Source organism: Haplochromis burtoni, unplaced genomic scaffold (assembly GCF_018398535.1).
Source record: "Haplochromis burtoni strain Fernald_Lab_line unplaced genomic scaffold, NCSU_Asbu1 Contig_27, whole genome shotgun sequence".
In the NCBI taxonomy this organism is placed as follows: Eukaryota; Metazoa; Chordata; class Actinopteri; order Cichliformes; family Cichlidae; genus Haplochromis; species Haplochromis burtoni.
This window is the reverse complement of record NW_024582388.1, coordinates 1,224,800-1,237,706: the sequence shown is the minus strand read 5'-3', so window position 1 is coordinate 1,237,706 and position 12,907 is coordinate 1,224,800. Positions and strand designations below refer to the sequence as shown.

Here is a 12,907-nt window from a genome sequence, read left to right as displayed (position 1 = left end):
AGGCGATGGTTCAGGGTCACCTGACAGAGCGACAACTACAGGCTTTATCAAAAAGGAACATTTTAAAGCTGATCTTACTATACAGAGGGTGTCAAGTGGAAGCTTGTTCCACAACAGAGTGCTCTGTCTCCTAGTCTACTTTTAGAAACTTTAGAAAGTCTGAGAGCAAGGTGCTCTAGTAAAACAGTACAATACTATGAGGTCTTGCATTAGTATTGCGAGTACAGTAATTTTAGTAAAGACGATTCGATTTAGATCAAGTAACATAATATAACGTAACAAATTTATGACACTACTGAACAGTTATTCGCATACCTGTATATTTATCTTTTCTTCAAATAACCTCCACCAGTAGCGCACAATCTGAACTGTCTGTCAAGGTTTGTCTGTCTGCCTTGGGGCTAGGGTCCTTTGAGACCTGAGAATTAAACCTGTGAGGAAATCCATTCATCTAGTCAATCACAGCTGGATTAACCACAGCCTCTGGCAGTGGTCAATCGATACCTTCTGCAGTGAGGTGCCGAAGTTCCCAACGGAACCTCTGCAGAGCGGCTTGGCAATAGAGCAAACTGGATCGTTGTTTAACACCAAGGTAGCCGCAGTCTGAGCATGTGCTCCAAGGGATCTCTCGGTCAATATCAGCATCTCTCAGCTTAAATATAAACAAGAAGCGTGTTTGTGCTTTTGGGGTGTTCAGGGATGAGTCACGCCTGGTTGGAGTGCCTCTAAGAGCAAACACATTATAAACTAATTAACACATTGACCTACCTAAGAAATACTATGATCTTATTTTATTTTCTGCTTCAAACAGGAACTTTTTACTGCTCTCTGGACATTTTTTGGTTTCTCTTGTAACCATTTTGCCAGATTTCTTTTGCCTCTTTGGCCCCAAGAACTCAAAACAACTAAAATTGTTCACACTAACAAAGAGAACTGAGAATCTACAACTCAACCTAAAAACCTAAGGAAAAAACCCCCAACATGCCATCTTTACTTCAAGTATTTCTAGTATGACTTTTAATGAGACTTATGTTTCATCAACTAGAAATAGGCTGATAACTAATTCAACATTTATGATGCTAATAAATCAAGGTTAATATAGTTTAAAAATAATGTAACCTACATTTCATTTAACAGCACAACAAAAAAAATCTAAGTTCTGTAAACTTCTACTTCTGTTTTGAGCTCAAAAAGCTTCACCTCTTGTCTGAGAGTTGGAAATAAAAGCAAACGCAGTTTAATCTACTTTGAATCAGAACGTTATTGCAAAAGCATTACAGTAGGCTACGTGTAATTTGCGTCATCCGTGTTCTTATGCGTGTGAAATAACACAATGGAGTCCTGAACAGGCTTAAATAGTCCAAGTTGTGTGTAACAAACACACGTGACTGTGATATTTAAGGGCAAGAAATAAGTAGCTAGTACTCATCTCTGAACAGAGTCCAGTATTTACTTTCAGTGTATGGCAATCTCTTATTAAACGAAAAAGTGAGTCCGCCTTGTCTATCTTGAGTCTGTCTTGGACGGGATTAACACACAAAAGGACCAGTCTGAACTTTTAACTATATCCAGCATAACAACCAAATCATCTGACGTGGCCTTTGCGTTAACTTTAAACCAATTAAAAATAAAGACTCAGCCATTATCATATTATTAGACTATCTGCTCTGCAGGCGCAAAGGAAGACTACAAACCAAATTTTCATAATAAGCAACTGTGGGGAGTAATGACTCTTGCCCTACACCAAGAGCAAGGGATTTAATTAGCTGGCAGGGCTGTAATGGCCTTGGCATTTATAAACTGCTGCCCCCCCCCCAAAAACCTGGCACTGTGCCTGCCTGACATTTCCTTTGGTGAGGAAAGAGTGGGTTGCAGTGGGAAAAGGACTTGCCACTTGAGGCTTTTTAGTTTTGGGCACCCACGTAGTAAAAGCAAAAGAAGGCACAGGTTCTTTAACCGTGTAGTCATTATTTAAACACAGAGACGATCGATTTATTAAACTGTTAAACAGAGAAAGCAGCTCTTTCAATTAATTTTTATGCAGCTTCATTCAGATTTTTCACACTAAACTGAAAATCCCGTGCTGCTTCAACCATCATTTTTTTTGGGCTCTGAAACTTTAGATGTAATAAAGATAATGGTTGTGCTACAGTTTGAGTCATCTTTACAAGTTAAATGATTACTGCGAGTGTTTTTTTTCCATGCAACCCACGGGACCTGTGAGCATGAGCTCGCTGCTGAACAGAGCTGTGCCTCCAGTGCTGCAGTGAGACCTTTGCAAAGCAGTACTTTCTGTAGGTTCAGGTATGAAAAGCGGCTGAGCCTAGCAACAAAGCTGCTTAGCTGGCAACAGTGAGGTGAACCAAAGCCTGATGGCTGCTGTGAGTGAGATGCATGTCCAAACGAACCCTCTGAATCAGTCTTCTGATTCTCCAAACTAAAAAAACCCCAATACGTGTCCAACGAACTGATGCTCAAACATTGACTGTTCAGGTAGAGAACCTTGAAACTATAATAACGTGCTTAGCTGAGCACCAGAGAAAAGTACAGTAAAGTATAAAATGTGGACAATGGTGTCCACATACTTTTGAATAATTTGGGTTTGGCACTATTCATGTTTTTCCCAGTGAGGAGACTTCGTCTGAGAATTTTTCTACATACGGTTTGTTTCAAATCTTTTCTTTTTGTGTTTCACCCTGCAGAAACTGGGTCTATAAATGTAAATGAGGAAGAGCTCAACTCGCCTGCACTGAACTGCTGACTCAGCTAAATACTTATCAATTCAATTCAGTTCAATTTTATTTATACAGCGCCAAATCACAACAACAGCTGCCTCAAGGCACTTTATATTGTAATTAGGGCTGGGTATCGTCACAGATTTCTAGAATCGATTCAATTCCGATTCACGAGGTCCCGGGAAATTTTGCCTCAGAGAGTCAGAAATATTATAATTCAGATCATGCATCAGTACATTTCCATGTTTTTATATCTACAAAAAGAAAGCTAACACTTGCGAGACTTTATCAAAGGTGTAAGCATCACAGATGCCTTTGTGTCAAAGTAGCTGAAGATAAAACACAGAAAAACATGAAGGCAACTTTCCTGGCCTGAGATTTCATAAAAATATTCTGCAGTAGATCAAAAACGAAAGAAAACCATCAACATATGAACATTACCTGATGCTGCTGAAGTGAAGCAGAGCAAAGTTACAGCGGTTTTATTAGAGACACAGCTGAGCATTTTGCACTTCTGCATAATTTTAAAAAGTTTAAATTTGTTCAGTATTGAACAGCAGAAATGAGGCTTTCTTGTCGGAAGTAAGTAAAAGAAAAAAAAACAGCGGCCGACAGCGCTGTAAACAACGGTAGACGTGTGCGTAATAAGCAAGCGAATAAAGAAAACAGATTTTTAGACGGGAAACTGTTCTTGAAGTACAGACACAGAGAGAGAAAAAACAAGATTCACGGATTGAATCTTGTTTTTTCCTCCGAAAAATCAGAATTAGCGAGCTGTCGGCTTTCAGCTCCGACCGTGTCCGTGCCGTCAGGTGAGAAAGGCGACATCTCGCTGATTCCGATCCGTCAGCGGGTGCGCGCTCTGTGTTTACGTCTTTGTGCAGAATCCGTGTACCTGCTCTCATTTACTGTTTAGCTGTTTGGTGGTTGTTGAAATTTTGTGAGGTTTAACCTGAGATTCTGGCGTTTCGGGCAAAATAAATTTATATTAAAAAAATCGATTCAGGATTTTAATGAATCGATATCACGTTATCCAACCATAAGTTGCCTCACCTTTCTTGCTCCATCCTCATCTTCATGGTCTCCTCGTCCGACACCTGCGTCTCCTCTGGCCTCCACTTGCTGGAGCCTTTACGATCAATCTTTTCCCCCAGCCGCTCATCCTTTCGGTGCTTCCCAAACCTGAAGACATAAACAATTAATATCCACCACTTCATTAATGCTGCTATACTTCACTTTAATATTTTCTGTTGTATTCAAATTATGATTCGTCACAAGTTACTGCTGCAGTTGCATGACTAGACAGAAAGTCAGAAGCTACGGTGCAATTTCAAGAAACTCTTAATCAGCTAATGTGATGCAAAACTGTCGTCTGAAACACAGATGTGTCTGCCAGAACCTTGACAATAACCCGACTTTTACCAATACGGCTGAAATGTTGTCTGCGATCACAAAAACAGCCCACTGCTACGACTTAACAGTTAATCAAGCCCACAAATGAAGCATTTGAAAAGTAGCTCTCACAAATTCAAACCCAATTCAGTTCTTTTAAAGTTGTGGAGAAGGCGTAGACGCAGCCCATCACAGTAATTATATTCATAGGGAGGGAGTGACGATTCACCGAATAGGAGGCACTGCAAAGATATTTCAGCTTGATTGACTCAGTATAAAGCTGCAGCCTGTTGAAGAAATGACTTTGGCAGCACGCTCGCTTCGACAATGAACCGCCGTGATTATTCACAGGGAAATTGGTCCGCAGAGAATATCTACGACTTCGAAAGAGACAGCGCTGAGAAAAAACCAAAGAGGTGTGTCTGTGTGTTAATGAAAGAGGAAGACAGCGAACAAGAGGAAAAAAATGAACACGCACAAGAGAAACTCGTTGAATGAACCATTAAGACCGAAAACTAAACTATGGCGAAGAGCACAAAGACTACCTTGAAAGGAATGTGTGAGCGTCTGTGTGAGAAAGCTTCAGAAGAAAGAACGATGGAAAAAAAGAAAGTGCAAACTTCAAAAGTAGAGGGCGCTTAAAGAATAAAGAGGATGAGTGTAAATTGCCTGAATATAAGTCCAAAAGAGAAAGAAGAAAAACACTTAGATGACAGGTACGTGAATTTGTGGTTTGCATGGAAATCAATACAGAAGAAAGAGAACTGAAAGCAATAAAAGTAAATACAAAAGTAAATCGATGAGAGAAGCACAAGAACCAACAAAACAAGCAAATGAAGCTGCACATAAACCCAGAGGTGAGAGAGTGTAGGAGTGAGTTAAACACTGAAAAATAAAAGAGAAAGAAGAAAACGGCAGCGCGCGGGGGAAAAGGTAAGAGAGAAAAATAAATGAATGCAGGCCGGAGAGAAAAATGCATAATGCAAATTTAAATTAAAGTCATGTGAATCGTGTAATTCTCTTTGTGGAAAAATACAATGAAATGAGACATGAAAAAAAGAAGAGTATGATAAAAAGTGTATGGAAATTAATAAAAGATGTGGATCAAAGTCATAGTTCATTAAAAACATAAATAAACTGAGAGAGAAAAAGACTTTCCAAGACTTTCTGTTTGTGGCGTTTTTAAGAAGTCGCTGATATATTGTTTATAGTTCTACTAGTTTAGTAGCAGATATACCATAATTACATAATATGTGATGATACAGTTATAAATTTTGTTGTGATATAAAAACTAAGTGTCACAATATCACAGCTTTAGCGAGGCCGCGTGTTTATGTTCGGTGTACACAACAGCAAGTCTGAGAGCGAGAGCTGAAATTCCTGATATGGCTACAAGACGGAAAAGCGGGACTGTAAGCATCTGGTTAAAAAGCTTGACCCAAGATACAACATCGCAGATATAAATTATATTTCAGGTTAATTATGTGACAATATTCTGCTGCTCCTGGCGAGTTATATCCTTACGCTGTTTTAGGTACTGTGAAACTAAAGCGTAGCATTGATTTTATTCCTGTATGTACAATTCTAAGGAAAAACATGACCAAGGGTACTTTGATTAATGCTGTGTCCCTGCTATTGCACTGCAACACTGCTAGCATCTTGTTTCAGTAGATTCACAGACATTAAAAAAAAGGAGAAACCGCTTCGATACCGCACGCTGGTTCAGCTACACCTATAAAGGTGATATCATACAGGAAGGCATAGCTCAAACTTCTGCTCCACTGAACTAAAGCAGCAGTCCTCAACCTTTTTTGCGCCACGGAGCGGTTTAATGTCAGACAATATTTTCACAGACCGGCCTTTAAGGTGTCGCGGATAAATACAACAAAATAAAAAGATACGACCGAGACAAAAACTGTGGTATTTTGTAAATATAATAATAAACGTGAATTCAATGTGTAAATGTGTAACTTTATTAGCAGCGTCCTCCTGAAATGCGCCAACATTGAGAGTAACATCCTCCTCTCTGCCCCTTAATGCTCTCTGGTCGCTATGGTAACGCGTGAATATTTCTTTCAAAATAAAAGACACAACTACAACACGGGAAAAGACCCAGGGAAACAGAGTTAACGATAAAAACCCTGAAAACCATCAATTTCACACCCGAGCCTCAACTCTCGCGGCCCGGTACCAAACAACTCCGGTCCGTGGCCCGGGGGTTGAGGACCGCTGGACCAAGTACCGGGGTACAGTTAAATATGGGGTTGCATCATCCATATGCTCATAACATGTCAACTGGGTAAATGCTTGTGAACTTTCTCCACAAAATGAGTGAATAAATAAATTAAAGAAAAAGCAAGCTGCTTTCTGGTAAACGAGCGATCTGCTCAGAGTTCGACCCGCTTCCTGTCACATCTTTACCATCTAATACCCAACACAGACAAAATGCTTTGCAAATTAGTTTTTCACACCATCTACACAACTTCCCTTGAATGTTGTGCTAAGTACTAACCCCAAAGACAGCATATACTGATACCATGGAGTGTAAAAGACAAACAGAAAAGCTAAGAGACAGGAATGAGGAGGAAAAACTGCAGCTGGAGGGGGGAGGGGCGCAGACTAAGGGCCATTACTTGATTAATTTAACTACGGCTGTCTGAAATGCTCAGAGTGACAGCCTGCCGTTAATGCTAAGAGCAGGAGTGATCTATCACGGCGAGAGACGGTTGACACTTTCTCCACACCACTAACTTTCATTAACAGCCCCTTTTAAAAAAAACAGCCTTGTCATACACACACACACGAACGCGCGCAAACACCCGCACAGTGTGATTTATGACTGAAAAGGAAAACTTTGAGGAGGAGACCGAGTATTAACCATGACACCAGGGCTTTTAATAATCTTATATTCCAGGCACAGTTAGGCCCGCCTCGTGTTGTGAGTGCAACAGCATCGATAAAGAGGCTTTGACTGCTTTCTGCGGTTTGAAAAGATCACTTCAAAATGTCAGGGACTGAGCTGATTCAATTCAGCAGACCACCCGTGAAACACCGTTAATCCTTTTAATAGCACAAAAAGTGAAAACAAGTTTTTGGTAGCGTGCCGCAGTTTTTCGGGAACTCGCATAATCAAGACGTGCGTGAGGAGCAACTCTAATTGCCAAGTAACTTGTTTTTGATTTCCACTGGGCAGAGACACACTATCAACCAGATGGTCATGAGCAAAACATCAACAACCAATGAATGGACTGACCTGATTTAATCGAATTACATCCACAGCTGAGGTGTACACCTTTAAGTTTAAAACTAAGATTTTTAAGGTGGCCTTGGTGTCTTCTGTCACATCGAGGCCACATTTAGATTATTGCAAAAGTTTTCATCAATCCAACTTCTTTTTCTGATGTGAAATTACTCATATAAATTCATGTCTCCAAGGAAGGTGTTTCATCGGAATTTTTCAGTCATTTATTTCAATGATGGAACTGTTACACTGTTTTAAATTATTTTAATCAATCCAGCTGTATACTGAGTCTGCAGAATGCCTCACATTTGTCTTACACTATACACAGATTAACCATGGACTATATATATAAATATATATCCATATAAATGATCGATGTACCAACCCAGATGTCACCCGATGCGCCATTTGGCCCCATCTTAGTTTTTTAAGACCCAGAAGTGATTATATTTAGATGACAGGGTGGAATTTCCCCTCATCGAGCGAAGGCACAGCCATGATCCGCATGGGTGCACATTTACAAATACTTGCATATTAGCTCTAAGTAACATAGAAACAGAAACGCATTAGAATTTCACTCACCATATCTGGTACACAGATTTATAGGAAGGACTGTTATTACAATTAACCACTAAGGATAAAATCGAGAACCAGTTCCCAGCAGTCCAATTCCTTGGAATTGTTCGTTTGCTTGCCAATCGATTCCGGTCATCGGTTGCATTTGCACACCAGGAGGAACAGTGGTACTTTCTACAGTGTGGATATGACATTACTTTTATTTTTATTGTACAAAAGTATGAATGCACGATGTTAAAGTGCAAAATAAGACAGAAACAACTGCTAATATGCAGCTAATGAATCTTTGGCTCTTTATAAGCACCTGGACAGACAGCATGCTAATGCTAAGCTAGCCATAGGGATGCTAAAGCTGAGTGAATGCCGACCCCAGCCCAGCGTCCAGACCCTGAACTTCAACAGGTAACAAAAGAGCAGTGATGAGAAGTCAGGCTGCAGTCTTCGTGTTTCTAAAGTAGAATCACGAAGTGTTCTGTGTAACATGTCTAACTACTTTTTTTTGAGTAATGACCCCAACACTGGCCACAACAAAGATGGTAAATACCTCCAACATGCACAAACATTTGACTACACAGCATGCAATTAATTTGCATGAATGTAATGTCTCTGCTTAGCGATGGTGGTGACCCTCAAAGCAGAGCCAATGAGAACCCAATGAAAATGAAGAAGAGAATAAAGAATCGAATCAAAGTGAAATCACTGAAAATAGTGCCGCTTTCCTAAGCCCACTCATGCTGCATCACTGTCGGTGTAGTGTTGCAAGATTGAATACCATGTCTTAAGTTGCAGGAACACCCAGCACTACATGCAATACCTCAACATAAATATATTATTACAGATACGACTATAAGGACCGCAATTATTAGCATTTTATCTTGCGGGCAGCAGAATAACAGAGCACGATGCATTGACGTCCCTTCATCCATGACTAATCTTTCCTCGTCGCTGTTCAAGCCATCTCCGAGTCGAAGCTTGCTCCGCTTACTCGCACACAAACATGCACTAAAACCACTGCAAATTTAGTGTAGCCCTCAAATTTCTGGGCAATGACCACGTTCGCAGATGCCAAGCCCATAGACTGGGTGTTGCTTCTGTGTCCAAGTGATGATCAGAGAGCGAGAGAGGAGAGGAGCGGGAGAAAGGGGGAGGGAGGACTACAGTTGGCAGGCCGCACTGTTGGCAGAGGCTGATGGTAATGATGCTTTGATTGGGACTGAGTGTGAGGCCTTCGAGACATGAGAGGGTCAGGCAGTGGCAACTCTGTTGATCACACACACGTGTGCGCGAGTGCGTACATAGACACACACACGGTCCTCCAACTTCTAAGGGCCTCCCTTCTCTTGATCCACTCCTCCTACATGCTAACACATCCAAGCTCCCCGACACTCACAAACGCTGCCTCGCTCAAACACATGACACTCATCGGGAGCTCTTAACATGCTGTACAGCCACTCTTGGTCTCAAACTTCCCAATTCACAGAGTGACACGGGCACACTTATAAAAACCTATGCCATTGTTCTCCACACAGCCAGCCTTTGCCTTAAGTTTCATCACGACGTGTTGACACTGACTAATGGAATACATAAATTCAAATGCTTTTCCCCCTCTTAGTAACATATTTGTTGCTAAATGCTCACTGCTGTGGTGTTCGCTAAACTGTAGCTCCCACATATCACCTTTCAGTCACACAATGTGGGTGTTAATGGGACTTTTTTTCCTCCTTTGGATTTTCTCTATGCTTATTTTGGAATCTGGATGTGGTATTTTTTTGTGTGTCTTTTAGTAAAAAAGCTACATGTACGCTTTTCCTGCTCTGTTCAGATATGATATATATTCAGATTAGGTCTCTACCAGTGTCATTTATCTAAATAAACAACAAACTGTGATGTAAATAATACACTTTATTAATTTTCCTCTTAGATACAATACTTTCTTGCCCAGTAGTATGAATTATAGAGTAAAGACACAACAGTTTAAATATATTTATATTTTATATTTTGATGAAATTGGAGGAATTACTGTTTAAACTTAAAAATTTGCATCCATAAAATGAACTGGTCCCCTCAAAATTTGAACTTGCTTCAATATCAAGTTTACTGAAGCCAAACTTTCTGGGATGTGCCCTTTAAAATTAGTATGAGGTCCAGATTACACACACAGACAGATGGATTGAATGCATCTCACATCATTATTTTGGGGCACACAGCTGTCTCGGCCAGTAAACACTAGGCGTGGATCAAACAGGCAGCCAGACGGCGTTTTAATGGACCAGATCTGATGTGGGCAATATTGAGCCAATCAGAGCAGGATAACATTGATGCTTTGACAATACACGCCAATCATTAACATATGGCAGGATAAGAAGGAAAGTAGCGCTAAGTCGGTGTGAGTGCATGTGCATCTGTAAGAAAGGAAAGAAGATTACTGCAGTGTGCAGTTGTCTGTGACCAAAATTGTACGCGTGAGCTTCCCTGTCACTTTAAATCCAAAAGCCAGCATGTATTTGCAGCTTGTGCATATCTATAAACCTCTGCATGTCAGTATGTGCAATGCATATCTTCAAGTACGTGTATGTTGGAGCTAATTAGGTCAAATGTATATAGTGGAGTTATTTACAGTATTTGTCGATGTGTATAACAATCTAGCGTTTATATGCAACTATTGTCTTACTGCACTGTCTCAACCCCTGATCCCCCTTTTCTGTACTTTGCATTTTATTCCTATGTTTTGAGGATTAAATATTATATCACATTAACTATATTCTGTAGTGTTACAGTGGATGTATTAGTGGACACCATGATGCCCAAAAAAAGACTTTCCTGCTCCTAATTCTGTATGATGTCACCGAGAGGGGATTTTCTCAATATGGTCATCTCAGGAACACGCCCCTCTGTTTGTAAGGGGCAGCCAATCAGAACAAAGCTGGCTTAAAGAGAGATTACAATGGCTCGTTTTAGGCCCTGCCCAGTTTGAGATAAATAAAGATAAGCTTAAACCTTAAATTATACCAAGTTATTACAGTACCATCTCAGTGAAAAGAACAACTACTAGCCCAGCCTACCTGCAAAAACTCCCTGAAACACTGAGCAAGAGGATCTTATTGTTTAAAGGGCCGCATCACCAAATATTTATCTGAATTTTCACGTCTTTTATTTATTTTTCTGTTTAAGTTGACTGATAGCAAAAACAAATTTTTGAAAGCATTCTAATGTTAATTTTTGGTTCTCCATTTTATAAACTGGATCTATAAATGTTCACTGTTAAAATTCCCCTCAAATCCACATAATCCACTCCTCTTCCCTCACCCTCATGAGTTTAAAGCTCCTTTTATTCTCTCATCTACTTTTTATTTCAAAAGATTGCGTTTGTCTTTCGCTACCTGTTGCTCCAAACCCCGTCCTTCTTTTGCACATATTTTCGTTATCTCCTCATCTCTGTGGACCTCATTATTTCTCCCCATCAAATATTGATACTCTGTCTGATATACTCGCTGTTTTCCCCACTCTGTGTCACTGTCACTTTGGTCAATATAACAGACAGATAAAATTACTGGCAAGATCTAAAGCTTTCCAACAAATCGGATGAGAAGACCTGCAGACCAAACGACCTGTACTCCAATAGTAATGAGGATTGGGACAGAGAAAGGGGAGGGAATATGTAGACAACACGCTAATGAGAGTGCGTTTGTGTGTGCTGTTTAGCTATAAGAGAGCATAACAGTTGTAATATCAGAGGCTGAAAAGAAATTAATTAGAGGGAGATAAACCACAAAGGTCAAGTTGTCTGGGAGTCTAATTAAGGTTTCCTCAGACTATTTAGCAGTGCCACGGTTGTATAACAGGCTTGTCAATCGTCTCCATTATGCAGGTCTTTCTGTTCTACCAAGCGTTCCAAAAATGAGGCGAAATGTTACATCTGTCTAAAAAACAACAATAAAAAAAAACAAAGTTCAGTTTGTCCATGTTTAGACCTATAATGAGTGATTTAAGGTTCTTGCTCTTCACGCAGGCAGACAGAATACAAAGCTCACTTAATGAGGCGGTATCAACTGTTCACAGCATCGATCACTGTGGCTTTGACACGAGCTCTGATATTGAACATCAGATATTGAACCGATATTGATTCTCTCTTTTTCCACTCTTAAAAAGTTACGGAGGCGGGGTACAGGACACAGCAACCCTCAAAGACATGACGTTTTTACACCCAAATGAAAGTCATCTGCTGCCGTCGTGCTTTATTAAGGGGACAAGCGCACACGTTGGAGGCGGATTTGTCTGCTACACAAGGCAAAACACAAGTTACAACACCTCAAGATAAAATATGAACAGACTGTGTACGGTGGCCCTGAGAGGCCAAACGGACTGCAACTTAAGAAAACAGCAGTAATAAGAAAAACACTGCAAAAGCACACAAAACACAACAGAAATAGGAAAAAACTAATTTCCAAAAGCACAAGGGAAGTGTTTCTGGGGAGACAATAACCCAACGGACCACTTGCAGGAACCAAAATATGCTAAGAATTATGCTCGGAGACACTTAAAAGAAGTGGAGGATCTATCGGTTTTGTGTGGAAAGAAAAGATGAGAGGCAAGTGTGTTAGCCTAACTATTATCTTAAATGCCCCTTGGAGATAAATAAAGTTGTTTTAAAAATCCGTCATCAGTATTGTATGAATCGTGATAAAACAAACACGTTTTGGGTTCCTGCAACTGGTCCGTCAGGTTATTGCCTCCCCAGAAACACTCCCCTTGTGCTTTTGGAAATCTGTTTTTTCCTATTTCCGTTGTGTTTTGTGTGCTTTTGCAGCGTTTTTCTTATTACTGTTGTTTTCTTAAGTTGCAGTCCATTTGGCCTCTCAGGGCCTCCGTAACTGAGCGATTATGTTTTGCAATTTGTTCTCAGGCAAAGTTGAACCAAAAAGTAAAAATAGTAAAATAATACAAAGAAAATGCAAGTGTGTGT

The 12,907-nt window shown here is 40.2% G+C and overlaps 1 protein-coding gene across 10 annotated transcripts in view; it reads right to left on the bottom strand.

Moving 5' to 3' along the window:
- pard3ab (par-3 family cell polarity regulator alpha, b) overlaps positions 1 to 12,907 on the bottom strand; it is a 249,552-nt gene that overhangs the window by 60,551 nt on the left and 176,094 nt on the right. For all 10 annotated transcript variants that reach the window (XM_005918019.3, XM_042219040.1, XM_005918020.3 and 7 more), the window contains one exon: positions 3,789 to 3,917. In XM_005918019.3, the coding sequence (XP_005918081.1) occupies positions 3,789 to 3,917 (129 nt within the window). The remainder of the gene's footprint in view (positions 1 to 3,788; positions 3,918 to 12,907) is intronic.